General features: G+C 34.7%; 1 protein-coding gene across 1 annotated transcript in view; it reads right to left on the bottom strand.

Annotated features, from left to right (window-relative positions):
* LOC138319836 (rab3 GTPase-activating protein non-catalytic subunit-like) overlaps positions 1 to 26,037 on the bottom strand; it is a 207,362-nt gene that overhangs the window by 97,474 nt on the left and 83,851 nt on the right. The window contains exon 17 of the mRNA XM_069262967.1: positions 7,603 to 7,846. Within this exon, the coding sequence (XP_069119068.1) occupies positions 7,603 to 7,846 (244 nt within the window). The remainder of the gene's footprint in view (positions 1 to 7,602; positions 7,847 to 26,037) is intronic.

Genomic DNA, 26,037 nt, shown 5'->3' with positions numbered 1-26,037 from the left:
CAGACAATAACAGGACTAGTGTCAGTGGTGGTAATGTGTCACTTTATCATTACATCATTACAAAGCTCTACAGACAATAACAGGACTAGTGTCAGTGGTGGTAATGTGTCACTTTATCATTACATCATTACAAAGCTCTACAGACAATAACAGGACTAGTGTCAGTGGTGGTAATGTGTCACTTTATCATTACATCATTACAAAGCTCTACAGACAATAACAGGACTAGTGTCAGTGGTGGTAATGTGTCACTTTATCATTACATCATTACAAAGCTCTACAGACAATAACAGGACTAGTGTCAGTGGTGGTAATGTGTCACTTTATCATTACATCATTACAAAGCTCTACAGACAATAACAGGACTAGTGTCAGTGGTGGTAATGTGTCACTTTATCATTACATCATTACAAAGCTCTACAGACAATAACAGGACTAGTGTCAGTGGTGGTAATGTGTCACTTTATCATTACATCATTACAAAGCTCTACAGACAATAACAGGACTAGTGTCAGTGGTGGTAATGTGTCACTTTATCATTACATCATTACAAAGCTCTACAGACAATAACAGGACTAGTGTCAGTGGTGGTAATGTGTCACTTTATCATTACATCATTACAAAGCTCTACAGACAATAACAGGACTAGTGTCAGTGGTGGTAATGTGTCACTTTATCATTACATCATTACAAAGCTCTACAGACAATAACAGGACTAGTGTCAGTGGTGGTAATGTGTCACTTTATCATTACATCATTACAAAGCTCTACAGACAATAACAGGACTAGTGTCAGTGGTGGTAATGTGTCACTTTATCATTACATCATTACAAAGCTCTACAGACAATAACAGGACTAGTGTCAGTGGTGGTAATGTGTCACTTTATCATTACATCATTACAAAGCTCTACAGACAATAACAGGACTAGTGTCAGTGGTGGTAATGTGTCACTTTATCATTACATCATTACAAAGCTCTACAGACAATAACAGGACTAGTGTCAGTGGTGGTAATGTGTCACTTTATCATTACATCATTACAAAGCTCTACAGACAATAACAGGACTAGTGTCAGTGGTGGTAATGTGTCACTTTATCATTACATCATTACAAAGCTCTACAGACAATAACAGGACTAGTGTCAGTGGTGGTAATGTGTCACTTTATCATTACATCATTACAAAGCTCTACAGACAATAACAGGACTAGTGTCAGTGGTGGTAATGTGTCACTTTATCATTACATCATTACAAAGCTCTACAGACAATAACAGGACTAGTGTCAGTGGTGGTAATGTGTCACTTTATCATTACATCATTACAAAGCTCTACAGACAATAACAGGACTAGTGTCAGTGGTGGTAATGTGTCACTTTATCATTACATCATTACAAAGCTCTACAGACAATAACAGGACTAGTGTCAGTGGTGGTAATGTGTCACTTTATCATTACATCATTACAAAGCTCTACAGACAATAAAGGACTAGTGTCAGTGGTGGTAATGTGTCACTTTATCATTACATCATTACAAAGCTCTACAGACAATAACAGGACTAGTGTCAGTGGTGGTAATGTGTCACTTTATCATTACATCATTACAAAGCTCTACAGACAATAACAGGACTAGTGTCAGTGGTGGTAATGTGTCACTTTATCATTACATCATTACAAAGCTCTACAGACAATAACAGGACTAGTGTCAGTGGTGGTAATGTGTCACTTTATCATTACATCATTACAAAGCTCTACAGACAATAACAGGACTAGTGTCAGTGGTGGTAATGTGTCACTTTATCATTACATCATTACAAAGCTCTACAGACAATAACAGGACTAGTGTCAGTGGTGGTAATGTGTCACTTTATCATTACATCATTACAAAGCTCTACAGACAATAACAGGACTAGTGTCAGTGGTGGTAATGTGTCACTTTATCATTACATCATTACAAAGCTCTACAGAAAATAACTAGTGACTAGTGTCAGTGGTGGTAATGTGTCACTTTATCATTACATCATTACAAAATGCTCTACAGACAATAACAGGACTAGTGTCAGTGGTGGTAATGTGTCACTTTATCATTACATCATTACAAAGCTCTACAGACAATAACAGGACTAGTGTCAGTGGTGGTAATGTGTCACTTTATCATTACATCATTACAAAGCTCTACAGACAATAACAGGACTAGTGTCAGTGGTGGTAATGTGTCACTTTATCATTACATCATTACAAAGCTCTACAGACAATAACAGGACTAGTGTCAGTGGTGGTAATGTGTCACTTTATCATTACATCATTACAAAGCTCTACAGACAATAACAGGACTAGTGTCAGTGGTGGTAATGTGTCACTTTATCATTACATCATTACAAAGCTCTACAGACAATAACAGGACTAGTGTCAGTGGTGGTAATGTGTCACTTTATCATTACATCATTACAAAGCTCTACAGACAATAACAGGACTAGTGTCAGTGGTGGTAATGTGTCACTTTATCATTACATCATTACAAAGCTCTACAGACAATAACAGGACTAGTGTCAGTGGTGGTAATGTGTCACTTTATCATTACATCATTACAAAGCTCTACAGACAATAATAGGACTAGTGTCAGTGGTGGTAATGTGTCACTTTATCATTACATCATTACAAAGCTCTACAGACAATAACAGGACTAGTGTCAGTGGTGGTAATGTGTCACTTTATCATTACATCATTACAAAGCTCTACAGACAATAACAGGACTAGTGTCAGTGGTGGTAATGTGTCACTTTATCATTACATCATTACAAAGCTCTACAGACAATAACAGGACTAGTGTCAGTGGTGGTAATGTGTCACTTTATCATTACATCATTACAAAGCTCTACAGACAATAACAGGACTAGTGTCAGTGGTGGTAATGTGTCACTTTATCATTACATCATTACAAAGCTCTACAGACAATAACAGGACTAGTGTCAGTGGTGGTAATGTGTCACTTTATCATTACATCATTACAAAGCTCTACAGACAATAACAGGACTAGTGTCAGTGGTGGTAATGTGTCACTTTATCATTACATCATTACAAAGCTCTACAGACAATAACAGGACTAGTGTCAGTGGTGGTAATGTGTCACTTTATCATTACATCATTACAAAGCTCTACAGACAATAACAGGACTAGTGTCAGTGGTGGTAATGTGTCACTTTATCATTACATCATTACAAAGCTCTACAGACAATAACAGGACTAGTGTCAGTGGTGGTAATGTGTCACTTTATCATTACATCATTACAAAGCTCTACAGACAATAACAGGACTAGTGTCAGTGGTGGTAATGTGTCACTTTATCATTACATCATTACAAAGCTCTACAGACAATAACAGGACTAGTGTCAGTGGTGGTAATGTGTCACTTTATCATTACATCATTACAAAGCTCTACAGACAATAACAGGACTAGTGTCAGTGGTGGTAATGTGTCACTTTATCATTACATCATTACAAAGCTCTACAGACAATAACAGGACTAGTGTCAGTGGTGGTAATGTGTCACTTTATCATTACATCATTACAAAGCTCTACAGACAATAACAGGACTAGTGTCAGTGGTGGTAATGTGTCACTTTATCATTACATCATTACAAAGCTCTACAGACAATAACAGGACTAGTGTCAGTGGTGGTAATGTGTCACTTTATCATTACATCATTACAAAGCTCTACAGACAATAACAGGACTAGTGTCAGTGGTGGTAATGTGTCACTTTATCATTACATCATTACAAAGCTCTACAGACAATAACAGGACTAGTGTCAGTGGTGGTAATGTGTCACTTTATCATTACATCATTACAAAGCTCTACAGACAATAACAGGACTAGTGTCAGTGGTGGTAATGTGTCACTTTATCATTACATCATTACAAAGCTCTACAGACAATAACAGGACTAGTGTCAGTGGTGGTAATGTGTCACTTTATCATTACATCATTACAAAGCTCTACAGACAATAACAGGACTAGTGTCAGTGGTGGTAATGTGTCACTTTATCATTACATCATTACAAAGCTCTACAGACAATAACAGGACTAGTGTCAGTGGTGGTAATGTGTCACTTTATCATTACATCATTACAAAACTCTACAGACAATAACAGGACTAGTGTCAGTGGTGGTAATGTGTCACTTTATCATTACATCATTACAAAGCTCTACAGACAATAACAGGACTAGTGTCAGTGGTGGTAATGTGTCACTTTATCATTACATCATTACAAAACTCTACAGACAATAACAGGACTAGTGTCAGTGGTGGTAATGTGTCACTTTATCATTACATCATTACAAAGCTCTACAGACAATAACAGGACTAGTGTCAGTGGTGGTAATGTGTCACTTTATCATTACATCATTACAAAGCTCTACAGACAATAACAGGACTAGTGTCAGTGGTGGTAATGTGTCACTTTATCAATACATCATTACAAAGCTCTACAGACAATAACAGGACTAGTGTTAGTGGTGGTAATGTGTCACTTTATCATTACATCATTACAAAGCTCTACAGACAATAACAGGACTAGTGTCAGTGGTGGTAATGTGTCACTTTATCAATACATCATTACAAAGCTCTACAGACAATAACAGGACTAGTGTCAGTGGTGGTAATGTGTCACTTTATCATTACATCATTACAAAGCTCTACAGACAATAACAGGACTAGTGTCAGTGGTGGTAATGTGTCACTTTATCATTACATCATTTAAAGCTCTAGACAATAACAGGACTTGTTCAAATTTACATTCATAATATTTCACATATAAACAAAAACAACCAATAGTGTCAGTATGGTAATGTATATAAACATTAACATCAAATAATCAAACATGGTGTGATAAAATAATTTATCCAAACATGGTTGATAATTTATCCAAAGATGGTTGAAATCATAAGGTTAAATCCAAATATCGTTGATTAATTCATTCAAATATGGTTGATTAATTCATCGAAATAGGGTTGATAAATATATCATTTTATCACAAACAATCCAACGATTGGTTCAAACTTATCAAAGCATTATCATGTGCAAGTCTGATAGATAAGCTCTGATCACATAGACAACAGCTCTGATCACATAGACACAGCTCTGATCACTAGACAACAGCTCTGATCACATAGACAACAGCTCTGATCACATAGACAACAGCTCTGATCACATAGACAACAGCTCTGATCACATAGATCACTAGACAACAGCTCTGATCACATAGACAACAGCTCTGATCACATAGACAACAGCTCTGATCACATAGACAACAGCTCTGATCACATAGACAACAGCTCTGATCACATAGACAACAGCTCTGATCACATAGACAACAGCTCTGATCACATAGACAACAGCTCTGATCACATAGACAACAGCTCTGATCACATAGACAACAGCTCTGATCACATAGACAACAGCTCTGATCACATAGACAACAGCTCTGATCACATAGACAACAGCTCTGATCACATAGACAACAGCTCTGATCACATAGACAACAGCTCTGATCACATAGACAACAGCTCTGATCACATAGACAACAGCTCTGATCACATAGACAACAGCTCTGATCACATAGACAACAGCTCTGATCACATAGACAACAGCTCACATGATCACATAGACAACAGCTCTGATCACATAGACAACAGCTCTGATCACATAGACAACAGCTCTGATCACATAGACAACAGCTCTGATCACATAGACAACAGCTCTGTCACATAGACAACAGCTCTGATCACATAGACAACAGCTCTGATCACATAGACAACAGCTCTGATCACATAGACAACACAGCTCTGATCACATAGACAACAGCTCTGATCACATAGACAACAGCTCTGATCACATAGACAACAGCTCTGATCACATAGACAACAGCTCTGATCACATAGACAACAGCTCTGATCACATAGACAACAGCTCTGATCACATAGACAACAGCTCTGATCACATAGACAACAGCTCTGATCACATAGACAACAGCTCTGATCACATAGACAACAGCTCTGATCACATAGACAACAGCTCTGATCACATAGACAACAGCTCTGATCACATAGACAACAGCTCTGATCACATAGACAACAGCTCTGATCACATAGACAACAGCTCTGATCACATAGACAACAGCTCTGATCACATAGACAACAGCTCTGATCACATAGACAACAGCTCTGATCACATAGACAACAGCTCTGATCACATAGACAACAGCTCTGATCACATAGACAACAGCTCTGATCACATAGACAACAGCTCTGATCACATAGACAACAGCTCTGATCACATAGACAACAGCTCTGATCACATAGACAACAGCTCTGATCACATAGACAACAGCTCTGATCACATAGACAACAGCTCTGATCACATAGACAACAGCTCTGATCACATAGACAACAGCTCTGATCACATAGACAACAGCTCTGATCACATAGACAACAGCTCTGATCACATAGACAACAGCTATGATCACATAGACAACAGCTCTGATCACATAGACAACAGCTCTGATCACATAGACAACAGCTCTGATCACATAGACAACAGCTCTGATCACATAGACACATAGACAACAGCTCTGATCACATAGACAACAGCTCTGATCACATAGACAACAGCTCTGATCACATAGACAACAGCTCTGATCACATAGACAACAGCTCTGATCACATAGACAACAGCTCTGATCACATAGACAACAGCTCTGATCACATATCGACAACAGCTCTGATCACATAGACAACAGCTCTGATCACATAGACAACAGCTATGATCACATAGACAACAGCTCTGATCACATAGACAACAGCTCTGATCACATAGACAACAGCTCTGATCACATAGACAACAGCTCTGATCACATAGACAACAGCTCTGATCACATAGACAACAGCTCTGATCACATAGACAACAGCTCTGATCACATAGACAACAGCTTGACACATGACTCAGATGATCACACATAGACAACAGCTCTGATCACATAGACAACAGCTCTGATCACATAGACAACAGCTCTGATCACATAGACAACAGCTCTGATCACATAGACAACAGCTCTGATCACATAGACAACAGCTCTGATCACATAGACAACAGCTCTGATCACATAGACAACAGCTCTGATCACATAGACAACAGCTCTGATCACATAGACAACAGCTCTGATCACATAGACAACAGCTCTGATCACATAGACAACAGCTCTGATCACATAGACAACAGCTCTGATCACAAAGACAACAGCAGCCAAAGGCAACAAAGGCTTGTATCTGTAGATTGTTCACACTCCCCTTTTGATAATGTTTTTATTAAAAGACTGAAACTCACTTACTATAGTTTAACATGACAACTGATAATACCTGGTATCATATATAAATTTTAAGTGACTAGGTTTATATTTCTCAGGCTTTAACACAGAGCTGATCATGACTTTAATACATCAGAATACCACTTATAATCACTATAGATCTGGCAGTCATCCTGATCACAGTGGCATGCTGCAATGTTTGACTTATGTTTCCTTCATCCTTCACTATCATCACTGTATACCTACCTAAACTAGACCTTTTTTCATCGTTTATTCTTGTTGCTATGGTGACTGATCCATGTGGATCTTGGTCCTCAGTACAGTGTAGATGGCAGTGGAAGCAGTTTATAAAGGAAGCTGGACTGAATTTGCTTTCTACATCAAACTTTACTCTCCGACTCCTGCTACTGGTCTGTACCTCACACTGTTCCAGCTGAGTAATTATGTGAGCAGCTTCATATTCACTCAGGCGGAACATCTGCATCAACTCCTGAATTGCAACCTCTGTAAGATCTGATGCTGTACTGGTTTATTTATTTACCTCTGTAAGATCTGATGCTGTACTGATTTATTTATTTACCTCTGTAAGATCTGATGCTGTACTGGTTTATTTATTTACCTCTGTAAGATCTGATGCTGTAATGGTTTATTTATTTACCTCTGTAAGATCTGATGCTGTACTGATTTATTTATTTACCTCTGTAAGATCTGATGCTGTACTGGTTTATTTATTTACCTCTGTAAGATCTGATGCTGTACTGGTTTATTTATTTACCTCTGTAAGATCTGATGCTGTACTGGTTTATTTATTTACCTCTGTAAGATCTGATGCTGTACTGGTTTATTTATTTACCTCTGTAAGATCTGATGCTGTACTGGTTTATTTATTTACCTCTGTAAGATCTGATGCTGTACTGGTTTATTTATTTACCTCTGTAAGATCTGATGCTGTAATGGTTTATTTATCTTCGTAAGATCTGATGCTGTACTGGTTTATTTATTTACCTCTGTAAGATCTGATGCTGTACTGGTTTATTTATTTACCTCTGTAAGATCTGATGCTGTACTGGTTTATTTATTTACCTCTGTAAGATCTGATGCTGTACTGGTTTATTTATTTACCTCTGTAAGATCTGATGCTGTACTGGTTTATTTATTTACCTCTGTAAGATCTGATGCTGTAGTGGTTTATTTATTTACCTCTGTAAGATCTGATGCTGTACTGGTTTATTTATTTACCTCTGTAAGATCTGATGCTGTACTGGTTTATTTATTTACCTCTGTAAGATCTGATGCTGTACTGGTTTATTTACCTCTGTAAGATCTGATGCTGTACTGGTTTATTTTCCTCTCTAAGATCTGATACTGTACTGGTTTATTTATCTTCGTAAGATCTGATGCTGTACTGGTTTATTTATTTACCTCTGTAAGATCTGATGCTGTACTGGTTTATTTATTTACCTCTGTAAGATCTGATGCTGTACTGGTTTATTTATTTACCTCTGTAAGATCTGATGCTGTACTGGTTTATTTTTTTACCTCTGTAAGATCTGATACTGTACTGGTTTATTTATTTACCTCTGTAAGATCTGATGCTGTACTGGTTTATTTATTTACCTTTCTCTTAGATCTGATGCTGTACTGGTTTATTTATTTACCTCTGTAAGATCTGATGCTGTACTGGTTTATTTATTTACCTCTGTAAGATCTGATGCTGTACTGGTTTATTTATTTACCTCTGTAAGATCTGATGCTGTACTGGTTTATTTACTCTTAAGATCTGATGCTGTACTGTTTATTTACCTCTGTAAGATCTGATGCTGTACTGGTTTATTTATTTACCTCTGTAAGATCTGATGCTGTACTGGTTTATTTATTTACCTCTGTAAGATCTGATGCTGTACTGGTTTATTTATTTACCTCTGTAAGATCTGATGCTGTACTGGTTTATTTATTTACCTCTGTAAGATCTGATGCTGTACTGGTTTATTTATTTACCTCTGTAAGATCTGATGCTGTACTGGTTTATTTATTTACCTCTGTAAGATCTGATGCTGTACTGGTTTATTTATTTACCTCTGTAAGATCTGATGCTGTACTGGTTTATTTATTTACCTCTGTAAGATCTGATGCTGTACTGGTTTATTTATTTACCTCTGTAAGATCTGATGCTGTACTGGTTATTTATTTACCTCTGTAAGATCTGATGCTGTACTGGTTTATTTATTTACCTCAGTAAGATCTGATGCTGTACTGGTTTATTCATTTACCTCTGTAAGATCTGATGCTGTACTGGTTTATTTATTTACCTCTGTAAGATCTGATGCTGTACTGGTTTATTTATTTACCTCTGTAAGATCTGATGCTGTACTGGTTTATTTATTTACCTCTGTAAGATCTGATGCTGTACTGGTTTATTTATTTACCTCTGTAAGATCTGATGCTGTACTGGTTTATTTATTTACCTCTGTAAGATCTGATGCTGTACTGGTTTATTTATTTACCTCTGTAAGATCTGATGCTGTACTGGTTTATTTATTTACCTCTGTAAGATCTGATGCTGTACTGGTTTATTTATTTACCTCGTAAGATCTGATGCTGTACTGGTTTATTTATTTACCTCTGTAAGATCTGATGCTGTACTGGTTTATTTATTTACCTCTGTAAGATCTGATGCTGTACTGGTTTATTTATTTACCTCTGTAAGATCTGATGCTGTACTGGTTTATTTATTTACCTCTGTAAGATCTGATGCTGTACTGGTTTATTTATTTACCTCTGTAAGATCTGATGCTGTACTGGTTTATTTATTTACCTCTGTAAGATCTGATGCTGTACTGGTTTATTTATTTACCTCTGTAAGATCTGATGCTGTACTGGTTTATTTATTTACCTCTGTAAGATCTGATGCTGTACTGGTTTATTTATTTACCTCTGTAAGATCTGATGCTGTACTGGTTTATTTATTTACCTCTGTAAGATCTGATGCTGTACTGGTTTATTTATTTACCTCTGTAAGATCTGATGCTGTACTGGTTTATTTACCTCTCTAAGATCTGATGCTGTACTGGTTTATTTATTTACCTCTGTAAGATCTGATGCTGTACTGGTTTATTTATCTTCATAAGATCTGATGCTGTACTGGTTTATTTATCTTCGTAAGATCTTATGCTGTACTGGTTTATTTATTTACCTCTATAAGATCTGATGCTGTACTGTACTGGTTTATTTATTTACCTCTGTAAGATCTGATGCTGTACTGGTTTATTTATTTACCTCTGTAAGATCTGATGCTGTACTGGTTTATTTATCTTCATAAGATCTGATGCTGTACTGGTTTATTTATTTACCTCTGTAAGATCTGATGCTGTACTGGTTTATTTATTTACCTCTATAAGATCTGATGCTGTACTGGTTTATTTATTTACCTCTGTAAGATCTGATGCTGTACTGGTTTATTTATTTACCTCTCTAAGATCTGATGCTGTACTGGTTTATTTATTTACCTCTGTAAGATCTGATGCTGTACTGGTTTATTTATTTACCTCTGTAAGATCTGATGCTGTACTGGTTTATTTATTTACCTCTGTAAGATCTGATGCTGTACTGGTTTATTTATTTACCTCTGTAAGATCTGATGCTGTACTGGTTTATTTATTTACCTCTGTAAGATCTGATGCTGTACTGGTTTATTTATTTTCCTCTGTAAGATCTGATGCTGTACTGGTTTACTTATTTACCTCTGTAAGATCTGATGCTGTACTGGTTTATTTATTTACCTCTGTAAGATCTGATGCTGTACTGGTTTATTTATTTACCTCTGTAAGATCTGATGCTGTACTGGTTTATTTATTTACCTCTGTAAGATCTGATGCTGTACTGGTTTATTTTTTTACCTCTAAAAGATTTGATGCTGTACTGGTTTATTTATTTACCTTAGTAAGATCTGATGTTGTACTGGTTTATTTATTTACCTTAGTAAGATCTGATGTTGTACTGGGTTTATTTATTTACCTCTGTAAGATCTGATGCTGTACTGGTTTATTTATTTACCTCTGTAAGATCTGATGCTGTACTGGTTTATTTATTTACCTCTGTAAGATCTGATGCTGTACTGGTTTATTTATTTACCTCTGTAAGATCTGATGCTGTACTGGTTTATTTATTTACTCTGTAAGATCTGATGCTGTACTGGTTTATTTATTTACCTTCGTAAGATCTGATGCTGTACTGGTTTATTTATTTACCTCTGTAAGATCTGATGCTGTACTGGTTTATTTATTTACCTCTGTAAGATCTGATGCTGTACTGGTTTATTTATTTACCTCTCTAAGATCTGATGCTGTACTGGTTTATTTATCTTCGTAAGATCTGATGCTGTACTGGTTTATTTATTTACCTCTGTAAGATCTGATGCTGTACTGGTTTATTTATTTACCTCTGTAAGATCTGATGCTGTACTGGTTTATTTATTTACCTCTGTAAGATCTGATGCTGTACTGGTTTATTTATTTACCTCTGTAAGATCTGATGCTGTACTGGTTTATTTATTTACCTCTGTAAAGTCTGATGCTGTACAGGTTTATTTATTTTATCTTCTGTAAGATCTGATGCTGTACTGGTTTATTTATTTACCTCTGTAAGATCTGATGCTGTACTGGTTTATTTATTTACCTCTGTAAGATCTGATGCTGTACTGGTTTATTTATTTACCTCTGTAAGATCTGATGCTGTACTGGTTTATTTATTTACCTCTGTAAGATTTGATGCTGTACTGGTTTATTTATTTACCTCTGTAAGATCTGATGCTGTACTGGTTTATTTATTTACCTCTATAAGATCTGATGCTGTACTGGTTTATTTACCTCTGTAAGATCTGATGCTGTACTGGTTTATTTATTTACCTCTGTAAGATCTGATGCTGTACTGGTTTATTTATTTACCTCTGTAAGATCTGATGCTGTACTGGTTTATTTATTTACCTCTGTAAGATCTGATGCTGTACTGGTTTATTTATTTACCTCTGTAAGGTCTGATGCTGTACTGGTTTATTTATTTACCTCTGTAAGATCTGATGCTGTACTGGTTTATTTATTTACCTCTGTAAGATCTGATGCTGTACTGGTTTATTTATTTACCTCTGTAAGATCTGATGCTGTACTGGTTTATTTATCCTTCGTTAAAGATCTGATGCTGTAACTGGTTTATTTATTTACCTTCGTAAGATCTGATGCTGTACTGGTTTATTTATTTACCTCTGTAAGATCTGATGCTGTACTGGTTTATTTATTTACCTCTAAGATCTGATGCTGTACTGGTTTATTTATTTACCTCTGTAAGATCTGATGCTGTACTGGTTTATTTATTTACCTCTGTAAGATCTGATGCTGTACTGGTTTATTTATTTACCTCTGTAAGATCTGATGCTGTACTGGTTTATTTATTTACCTCTGTAAGATCTGATGCTGTACTGGTTTATTTATTTACCTCTGTAAGATCTGATGCTGTACTGGTTTATTTATTTACCTCTGTAAGATCTGATGCTGTACTGGTTTATTTATTTACCTCTGTAAGATCTGATGCTGTAATGGTTTATTTATCTCTGTAAGATCTGATCCTGTACTGGTTTATTTATCTTCGTAAGATCTGATGCTGTACTGGTTTATTTATCTTCGTAAGATCTGATGCTGTACTGGTTTATTTATTTACCTCTATAAGATCTGATGCTGTACTGGTTTATTTATTTACCTCTGTAAGATCTGATGCTGTACTGGTTTATTTATTTACCTCTGTAAGATCTGATGCTGTACTGGTTTATTTATTTACTCTGTAAGATCTGATGCTGTACTGGTTTATTTATTTACCTCTGTAAGATCTGATGCTGTACGGTTTATTTATTTACCTCTGTAAGATCTGATGCTGTACTGGTTTATTTATTTACCTCTGTAAGATCTGATGCTGTACTGGTTTATTTATTTACCTCTGTAAGATCTGATGCTGTACTGGTTTATTTATTTACCTCTGTAAGATCTGATACTGTACTGATTTATTTATTTACCTCTCTCTTAGATCTGGTGCTGTACTGAATTATTTATTTACCTCTCTAAGATGTGATGCTGTACTGGTTTATTTATTTACCTCTGTAAGATCTGATGCTGTACTGGTTTATTATTTACTCTTACCTCTGTAAGATCTGATGCTGTACTGGTTTATTTATTTACCTCTGTAAGATCTGATGCTGTACTGGTTTATTTATTTACCTCTGTAAGATCTGATGCTGTACTGGTTTATTTATTTACCTCTGTAAGATCTGATGCTGTACTGGTTTATTTATTTACCTCTGTAAGATCTGATGCTGTACTGGTTTATTTATTTACCTCTGTAAGATCTGATGCTGTACTGGTTTATTTATTTACCTCTGTAAGATCTGATGCTGTACTGGTTTATTTATTTACCTCTGTAAGATCTGATGCTGTACTGGTTTATTTATTTACCTCTGTAAGATCTGATGCTGTACTGGTTTATTTATTTACCTCTGTAAGATCTGATGCTGTACTGGTTTATTTATTTACCTCTGTAAGATCTGATGCTGTACTGGTTTATTTATTTACCTCTGTAAGATCTGATGCTGTACTGGTTTATTTATTTACCTCTGTAAGATCTGATGCTGTACTGGTTTATTTATTTACCTCTGTAAGATCTGATGCTGTACTGGTTTATTTATTTACCTCTGTAAGATCTGATGCTGTACTGGTTTATTTATTTACCTCTGTAAGATCTGATGCTGTACTGGTTTATTTATTTACCTCTGTAAGATCTGATGCTGTACTGGTTTATTTATTTACCTCTGTAAGATCTGATGCTGTACTGGTTTTTATACTCTGTAGATCTGATGCTGTACTGGTTTATTTATTTACCTCTGTAAGATCTGATGCTGCTTACTGGTTTATTTATTTACCTCTTAAGATCTGATGCTGTACTGGTTTATTTATTTACTCTGTAAGATCTGATGCTGTACTGGTTTATTTATTTACCTCTGTAAGATCTGATGCTGTACTGGTTTATTTATTTACCTCTGTAAGATCTGATGCTGTACTGGTTTATTTATTTACCTCTGTAAGATCTGATGCTGTACTGGTTTATTTATTTACCTCTGTAAGATCTGATGCTGTACTGGTTTATTTATTTACCTCTGTAAGATCTGATGCTGTACTGGTTTATTTATTTACTCTGTAAGATCTGATGCTGTACTGGTTTATTTATTTACCTCTGTAAGATCTGATGCTGTACTGGTTTATTTATTTACCTCTGTAAGATCTGATGCTGTACTGGTTTATTTATTTACCTCTGTAAGATCTGATGCTGTACTGGTTTATTTATTTACCTCTGTAAGATCTGATGCTGTACTGGTTTATTTATTTACCTCTGTAAGATCTGATGCTGGTACTGGTTTATTTATTTACCTCTGTAAGATCTGATGCTGTACTGGTTTATTTATTTACCTCTGTAAGATCTGATGCTGTACTGGTTTATTTATTTACCTCTGTAAGATCTGATGCTGTACTGGTTTATTTATTTACCTCTGTAAGATCTGATGCTGTACTGGTTTATTTATTTACCTCTGTAAGATCTGATGCTGTACTGGTTTATTTATTTACCTCTGTAAGATCTGATGCTGTACTGGTTTATTTATTTACCTCTGTAAGATCTGATGCTGTACTGGTTTATTTATTTACCTCTGTAAGATCTGATGCTGTACTGGTTTATTTATTTACCTCTGTAAGATCTGATGCTGTACTGGTTTATTTATTTACCTCTGTAAGATCTGATGCTGTACTGGTTTATTTATTTACCTCTGTAAGATCTGATGCTGTACTGGTTAGTTACCTGATAGTTTGGTACCGAATACTTCTGCTATCATTACATCATTACATCATGTATGATAGTTTGGTACCGAATACTTCTGCTATCATCATTAATAACATTAGTATCATGTGGTAGTTTGGTACCGAATACTTCTGCTATCATTACATCATGTATATAGTGTCAGTGGTGGAATACTTCACTTTATCATTACATTCATTACAAAGCTCTACAGACAATAATAGTTTGGTACTAGTATCATTACAATCAGATAGTTTGGTACGGTATATTCTGCACATTACATCATGTATACATCATTACCGAATACTTCTACATCAATAACAGGACTAGTGTCAGTTTGGTAATGTGTCACTTTATCATTTACATCATGTATGAAAGTTTGGTACCGAATACTTCTACAGACAATATACACTAGTGTCAGTGGTATCATTAATCATGTCACTTTTGGTACCGAATACTTCAAAGCTCTACAGACAATAACAGGATAGTGTCAGTTGGTAATGTGTACTTCTGCTTTATCATTACATCATTACAAACCGCTCTACAGACATCATAACAGGACTAGTGTCAGTGGTGGTAATGTGTCACTTATCATTACATTACATTACAAAGCTCTACAGACAATATTACATCATGTATGTCAGTTTGGTACCGTCACTTTATCTTACATCATTACATCTACAGACAATAACTAGTGTTGGTACCGAATACTTCTGTATCATTTATCATGTATACATCATTACAAAGCTTCTGCTATCAGACAATAACAGGACTAGTGTCAGTGGTTTGGTAATGTGAATACTTCTATCATTACATCATTACATTACTACAAAGCTCATACAGACAATAACATGTATACTAGTTTCAGTACTTCTGCTATCATAATGTGTAGTTTGGTACCGAATACTTCTATCATTACATCATGATACAAATACTTCTGCAGACATTATATCATGACTAGTAGTTGGTACCGAATACTTCTGTCATTACATCATTAGTGGTGGTAATGTGTCACTTTATCATTACATCATGTATGATAGTTTGGTACAGACGAATACTTCTGGACTAGTGTCAGTGGTGGTAATGTGTCACTTTATCATTACATCATTACCGAAGCTCTACAGACAATAACATGACTAGTGTCAGTGGTGGTAATGTGAATACTTCTGCTATCATTACATCATATTACAAAGCATACATAGTTTGGGTACAATAACTTCTGCTAGTCATTACATCAGTGGTGGTAATGTTTGTACACTTCTTATCATTACATCATTACAAAGCTTGGTAGACAATATTACAGGACTAGTGTACAGTGGTGGTTACATCATGTACTTTATCATTACATCAATACAAAGCTCTACAGACAATAATCATGACTATGATAGTTTGTGGTGTACCGAATAATGTGTCACTTTATCATTACATCATTACAAACTTCTCTATCAGACAATATCATGTATATGTCAGTTTGGTACCGAATACTCACTATATCATTACATCATTATAAAAGTTCTACAGAATATTCTGCTATCATTACATCAGTGTCAGTGGTGGTAATGTGTCACTTTACATCATTACATCATTATGACAAAAAGCTACTTCTGCTATCAGACAATAACATCATGTATGGTGGTAATGTACCGAATACTTCTGCTATCATTACATCATTACAAAGTTTGGTACCGAATACTTCAGATCAATAACATCATGAATAATAGTGTCAGTACTTCTGCTATCATTACATCATGTATACTTTTGGTACCGAATACATTACAAAGCTCATTACAGACAATAACAGGACTAGTGTCAGTGGTTTGGTACCGAATACTCACTTTATCATTACATCATTATGAAGTTTGGTACAGACAATAATCATTACATCATGTCATGGTAGTTTGGTGAATACTTCTGCTATCATTACATCATTATATCATGTACAATAGTTTCTACAGACAATAATTTACATCTATCACTAGTGTCAGTGTGGTAATGTGTTTGGTACCGAATTTCTGCTATCATTACATCATAGTTTGGTACAAAGCTCTACAGACAATAATCAGGATCTAGTTTGGTACCGTAATACTTCTGTCATTACTTTATCATTACATGGTACCGAATACTTCTCTACAGACAATAATGTATAATAGTGTCAGTGGTGGTAATACTTCTTTATCATTACATCATCATTACATGTAAATCTACATGACAATAACAGGACTAGTGTCATCATTACATCATGTATGATAATTGTACCGAATACTTTATCATTACATCATGTACAAAGTTCTACCGAATACAGGACTATCATTCAGTCATGGTAATCATGTATGTGTTTGGTAATACTTCTGCTATCATTACATCATTACATCATGTATGATAGTTTGGTACAGACAATAACTACTTCTGTATCATTACATCATGTATGATAGTTTGGTACCGAATACTTCTGCTATCATTCATTTATATCATGTAATGATAGTTTGTACCGAATACTTCTGCTCATTACAAAGCTCTACAGACAATAACAGGACTAGTGTCAGTGGTGGTACCGAATGTGTCACTTTATCATTACATACATCATAGTTTGGTACAAAGCTTCTACAGACAATAACATTATGTCATGGTGTAATGTGTACACTACTTCTGCTATCATTACATCATTATGATAAGCTCTACAGCTATCATTACATCATGTATATAGTTTGGTACAGAATGGTTCTGCTATCATTCACTTTATCATTATGATAGTTTGGTACAAATACTCTACTATCAATACATCATGTATGATGTCAGTTTGGTACCGAAATACTTCACTTTATCATTACATCATTACATCATGCTCTACAGTACCGAATAACAGGACTCATTAGTGTCAGTGGTTTGGTACCGAATACTTTATCATTACATCATTATGAAAGTCTACACCGAATACTTCTGCTATCATACTCATTACATCATGTATGATAGTTTGGTACCGAAATACTTCTGCTATCATTACATCATCATTACATGATAGTTTTACCGAAACTTCTCTATCATTACATCATGACATCATAGTAACTAACCGAATACTCAGTCTTGGTACCGTAATATTTGGTATTACTATCATTACAAAGCTCTACAGACAATAATTCTTCTTCTATGTTCATATGGTGGTAATGTGTACTTTATCATTACATCATTACAAAGCTCTACAGACAATAATCAGGACTAGTGTCAGTGGTGGAATACTTCTGCTATCATTACATGTCACATTATGATATCATACTTCTATGCTCTACATTACAATAATCAGTATAGTGTTTGTGGTACCGAATACTTCACTTTATCATTACATCATCATGTATGATAGTTTGGTACCAATAACTTCTGCTACTACATCATGTACATCATGTATAATAGTTTGGTACCGAATACTTCACTATCATTACATCATTACAAGTTTGCTCTACAGACAATAACATGTATACATAGTTTGGTCCGAATACTGTCATAATCATCATCATGTATCATTACATCATTACTTCTGCTATCATTACAATAACAGTATAGTGTCAGTGGTGGTACCGAATACTTTATCATTACATCATTACAAAGCTCTACAGACAATGCTATCATTACATCATGTCATGATAGTTTGGTACCGAATACTTCACTTTATCATTACATCATTACAAAGCTCTACAGACAATAACAGGACTATGTCAGTGGTGGTAATGTGTACTTTGGTCATTACTTCATGCTATCATTACATCTCACAGTATGATAGTTTGGTACCGAATACTAGTGTCAGTTTATGGTAATACTTCACTGCTATCATTACATCATGTATAGTTTGGTACCGAATACTTCTGCTATCATTAATTACATTATGAAAGTATCAGTGTGGTAGTATGTGAATACTTCTTTATCATTACATCATTACAAATAGTTTGGTACAGACACTTCTGCTATATTACATCATTACTAGTATGTCAGTTTGGTAATGTGTCACTTTATCATTACATCATGTATGATAGTTTGGTACCGAATACTTCTGCTATCATTACATCATAACAGTACTAGTTTTGGTGGAATACTGTCACTTTATCATTTACATCATGTATGAAAGTTTGGTAGACCGAATAACTGCTATCATTACATCATCATGGTGGTAATGTGTCACTTTATCATTACATCATTACATATGTATGCTCTACGACAATAATATATCATTATCATTACTAGTGTCAGTTTGGTACCGAATACTTCTGCTATCATTACATCATTATACATGTATGATAGTTTGGTACCGAATACTTCTGCTATCATTACATCATGTGTATGTGTAGTTTGGTACCGAATACTTCTGCTATCATTCAAAGCTCTACATCAATAATCATTACATATGTCAGTAGTTTGGTAATGTGTCACTTCATATCATTACATCATTACAAAGCTCTATCAGATATTATAGTTTGGTACCGAAATACTTCTGTATCATTACAGTGGTGGTATGTGTCATAGTTTGGTACAATACATCTGCATATCATTCTCATGACACATCAATAGGATAGTTTGGTACCGAATACTTCTGTGTCATTACATCATTACATCATATACAAATACTCTGCTATCATTACAATATGTAGTGTAGTTTGGTACCGAATACTTCTGTCACTTTACATCATTACATATCATTGGTACCGAAAATACTTCTGCTATCATTACATTACATGTATGACTTTGGTACCGAATACTTCTGGTAATCTATCATTTATGTATTTTGGTTTACATTGTACGGAATATTACATCATAATCATGTATAGTTTGTACCGAGTTCTGGTGGTATATAGTTCTGGTACTACTTTATCATTACATCATATACATGATGAGTTTGGTACCGAATACTTCTGCTATCATTACATCATTACTAGTATAGTTTGGTGTACCGAATACTTCTGCTATCATTACATCATCATTACATCATTGGTACCGAAACTTCTCTATCATACATCATAACAGGACTAGTTTGTGTACCGAATACTTCTGCTATCATTACATCATCATTATGATAGTTTGGTACAAATTCTGCTCATTACTCTATCAGCTTACAACAATAATCAGGTTAGTGTCAGTGGTGGTAATACTTCTGTATCATTACATCATTACATCATTACAATACTTCTACAGACATCATTACATCATGTATGACTAGTGTCAGTGGTGGAATACTTCTGTGTCATTACTTTATCATTATCATTTGGTACCGAATACTTCTGCTCTCATTACATCATGTATGTCATAGTTTAGGTAATGTGTACTTCTGCTATCATTACATCATGTATGATAGACAATAACAGACGAATAGTTCTGCTATCAGTCACTTTCTGCTATCATTATCAATTTGGTATCATTACAAAGCTCTAAGCATCATACATCATGTATAATAGTTCAGTGGTACCGATACTTCTGCTCATTTACATCATTATCATACATTTACCGAATACTCTGCTATCATTAGGATCTATGTCATGGTAGTTGTGTACCGAATACTTCATTACTATCATTACATCATTACATAATGTATTCTCATGTATTGGGTACCGAATACTTCTGCTATCATTAGTGGTGTATGATAGTTTGGTACCGAATACATTGCATCATTACAAAGCATTACATCATGTATGATAGTTTGGTCACCATCATGGTAATACTTCTCACTATCATTACATTACATCATGTATGGTAAAGGTACCGAATACTTCTGCTATCAATAACATCATGTATGATAGTTTGGTACCGAATCACTTTATCATTACATCATTACAAAGCTCTATAGACAATAGTTTGGTACCGAATACTTGGTGGTAATGTTACATTTATCATGTACATCATTGGTACAATACTTCTCTACATTACATCATATGAAGGACTAGTGTTGGTGGTAATACTTCTGTCTTTATCATTACATCATTTTGGTACAAACTTCTGCTCTACATTAACAGGATAGTGTCAGTGGTGGTATATGTTTGGTACACTGCTATCATTACATCATGTATGAAAGTTTGGTACAGAATACTTCTGCTATCATTACATCATGTACTAGTAGTCAGTGGTGGAATACTTCACATTTATCATTACATCATTACAACCGAATACTACTGCTATCAATAACATCATGGATAGTGTTTGTGGAATACTAATGTGTCATTTATCATTACATATTTGGTACAAATACTTCTACTATCAATAATCAGGACTAGTGTCAGTGGTGGTAATACTTCTCATCTTTATCATTACATCATGGTACAAATACTCTTCTACAATTAATCAGGACTATGTCAGTGGGTGGAATGTTCTGTCATTTATCATTACATCATTACAAAGCTCTACAGACAATAACAGGACTAGTGTCAGTGGTTTGGTAAATACTTCACTTTATCATTACATCATTACAAATAGTACAGAATACATCATAACAGGACTAGTGTCAGTGGTACCGTAATGTTCACTTTATCATTACATCATTACAAAGTTTGGTACAGAATACTTCTAGTGTCATGGTGGTAATGTGTCACTTTATCATTACATCATGTACAAAGCTCCGAATACTTCTGACAATAATCATGTAGTGTAGTGGTGGTACCGAATGTTCTCATCATTATCATTACATCATGTACAAAGTTTGGTACCGAATACTTCTGCTAATAATCAGGACTAGTGTCAGTGGTGGTATATGTGTCACTTTATCATTACATCATGTATGTAAGTTTGGTACCGATATACAGGCTATCATTACATGGTGGTAATTTGTGTCACTTTTCATCATACATCATTACAAAGCTCTACAGACAATAATCATGATGATAGTGTTGGTGGTACTTCTGTATCATTACATCATTATCATTATATTTTACCGAATACTTCTCTACAGACATAACAGGACATGTATAGTGGTGTACCGAATACTTCTGCTATCATTTACATCATGTATGATAGTTTGGTACCGAATACTTCTACTAGACAATAACAGGACTATGTTCAGTGGTGGTATGTGTACTTCTATCATTACATCATTACAATAGCTTTGGTACTACTTCTGATCATAACAGGACTATGTATGTAGTTTGGTAATGTGTACTTTGCTATCATTACATCATTACATCATGTATGAATAGTTTGGTACCGAATACTCTGCTATCATAACATGTATGTCAGTTTGGTACCGAACTTTATCATTACATCATTACATAGTCTTGGTACAGACTTCTGCTATCATTACATCATGTCTGATAGTTTGGTACCGAATACTTCTGTATCATTAACATCATTATGATAGTTTGGTAATGTGAATACTTCTGCTATCATTACATCATTACATCATGTATCTATAGTTTGGTACCGAATACTTCTGCTATCATTACATCATTACATCATGTATGATAGTTTGGTACCGAATACTTCTGCTATCATTACATCATGTATAATAGTTTGGTACCGAATACTTCTGCTATCATTACATCATGTATAATAGTTTGGTACCGAATACTTCTGCTATCATTACATCATGTATGACATTTGGTACCGAATTACTTCTGCTATCATTACATCATGTATAATATAGTGGTGTCCGTAATGACTGTCTTCTTCTATCATTACATCATATGATACAATACTTCTCTACACATCATGTATAATACAGGCTACATAGTGTGATCAGTTTGGTACCGAATACTTCTCTATCTTTATCATTACATCATGTATATAGTTTGGTACTCTACAATACTTCTGCTATCATTAATCATGTATGTCAGTTTGGTACCGAATACTTCTGCTATCATTTATCATTACATCATTACAATAGTTTGGTACTGATACTTCTGCTATCATTACATCATTACATCATGTATAATAGTTTGGTACCGAATACTTCTGCTATCATTACATCATTACATCATGTATGATAGTTTGGTACCGAATATAATCATTACACTATGTCATGTGGTTTGGTAATGTGTACTTCTGCTATCATTACATCATGTATGATAGTTGTTTGGTACCACCGAATACTTCTGCTATCATTACATCATCATGGTGGTATGTGTAGTTTTTACATACCAATACTTCTGCTATCATTACATCATGTATGATAGTTTGGTACCGAATACTTCTGCTATCATTACATCATGTATCATGTATGATAGTTTGGTACCGAATACTTCTGCTATCATTACATCATGTATGATACATAGTAGTTTGTCTCACTCATCATCATTATCATCACATCATGTATGATAGTTTGGTACAAAGCTTCTGCTACATTAAATATAGTTTGGTACTACTTCTGCTATCATACATCATGTATGATGTTTGGTCCTGATACTTATACTCATGCTATACATTAACATCATTACATCACATGATAGTTTGGTACAGACAATACTTCTTCTGCTATCATTACATCATGTATGATAGTTTGGTACCGAATACTTCTGCTATCATTACATCATGTATGATAGTTTGGTACCGAATAGCTCTACTGACATCATTACACAATATGTACTGTGTCAGTGGTACCGAAATGTTCATCTTTATCATTACATCATGTATGATATTTGGTACATACTTCTGCTACAAATCATCATGTATGATAGTTTGGTACCGAATACTTCTGATATCATTACATCATGTATCAGTAGTTTGGTACCGAATACACTTTATCATCATACATCATGTATGATAGTTTGGTACAATAGCTTCTACAGACATTACATCACTATGATAGTTTGGTACCAGAATACACAGCTATCATTATCACATATGATAGTTTGGTACAATAGTCTGCTATCATTACATCATCACATAGTTTGTACAATAGTTTGGTCATTACATCATAGAATACAGCTACCGAATGATCATCATTATAGATGTATGTATAGTTTGGTACCGAATACTTCTCACATAGACATTACATCTCATGTATTACATTTGGTACAATACTTCTACTATCATTACATCATAACATATGATAATAGTTTGGTACCGAATACTTCTGCTATATTACATCATTATATCATGTATGATAGTTTGGTACCGAATACTTCTTATCATTACACAACAGCTCTACATCAATAACATAGGTACAGTTTGGTGGAATACTTCTGCTATCATTATCATTACATCATTACATAGTTCTGGTACAATACTTCTGCTATCATTACAACATTACATCACTAGATCATCATTTGGTACAATACAGTATCATGGTATGATAGTTTGGTACCGAATACTTCTGCTATCATTATCATGATCATGTATGACAACAGCTGGTACCGAACACTTCTGCTATCATTACATTATATCATAATACAGTTTGGTACAATACAACTAGCTCAGTGTCATATGACAAGTTTGGTACCGAATACTGTGATATCTATCATTACATCATTACAAAGCTCTGGTACCGAAACTTCTGCTGATCACATAGTACAGTGGTGATAATGTGGTACCGAATCACATTACATCATCAATACATCTCTATATAGACATGTAACATAGTGTCAGTGGTGGTAATACTTTTATCATTACATCATTACAAAGCTCTACAGATAATAACAGGTACTAGAATAGCTGCTATCATTACATCATTTTCATCATGACAGTTTGGTACAATACTTCTGCTATCACATATACATCATGTATGATACATTTGGTACCGAATACTTCTGCTATTACATTACATCATATAGGACTAGTGTCAGTTGGTAACCGTCCGAATACTTCTGCTATCATTACATCATCATATCATCTGATATAGTTTGGTACAATACTTCTGCAGATCATTATCATTACATCAGTGTATGATAGTTTGGTACCGAATACTTCACTATATCATCATTACATCATGTATAATAGTTTGGTACAATACTTCTGCTATCATACATTACATCATGTATGAATAGTTTGGTACCGAATACTTCTGCTATCATTACATCATTCATCATGTATAATACATCCGAATACTTCTGCTCATCATATGATCAGTGGTACCGAATACTTCTGCTATCATTACATCATGTATGACATGATAGTTTGGTACCGAATACTTCTGCTATCATTACATCATTACTATGTAAGTGGTGGTACCGAATACTTCTGCTATCATTACATCATGTACATTTATAGTTTGGTACACAGCTATCATACATCATGGATCATGATAGTGGTAAATACAGTACTTCTGCTATCATTATATCATTTATACATAGTTTGGTACAATACTTCTGCATCATTACATAGTCATCAGTATGATAGTTTGGTGCCACTTCTATCATTACATCATGTATATAGTTTGGTACAATAGCTGCTATCATTACATCATGTATAAGTTTGGTACCGAATACTTCTGACTATTACATGTCACATGTATGATAGTTTGGTACCGAATACTTCTTCTATCATTACATCATTACAACATGCTATAATAGTATTTATTTACCTCTGTAAGATCTGATGCTGTACTGGTTTATTTATTTACCTCTGTAAGATCTGATGCTGTACTGGTTTATTTATTTACCTCTGTAAGATCTGATGCTGTACTGGTTTATTTATTTACCTCTGTAAGATCTGATGCTGTACTGGTTTATTATTTACCTCTGTAAGATCTGATGCTGTACTGGTTTATTTATTTACCTCTGTAAGATCTGATGCTGTACTGGTTTATTTATTTACCTCTGTAAGATCTGATGCTGTACTGGTTTATTTATTTACCTCTGTAAGATCTGATGCTGTACTGGTTTATTTATTTACCTC

This window comes from Argopecten irradians, chromosome 3, assembly GCF_041381155.1.
Source record: "Argopecten irradians isolate NY chromosome 3, Ai_NY, whole genome shotgun sequence".
In the NCBI taxonomy this organism is placed as follows: domain Eukaryota; kingdom Metazoa; phylum Mollusca; class Bivalvia; order Pectinida; family Pectinidae; genus Argopecten; species Argopecten irradians.
The sequence above is the reverse complement of the archived record's forward strand: the minus strand, read 5'-3'. Positions and strand labels throughout refer to the sequence as shown.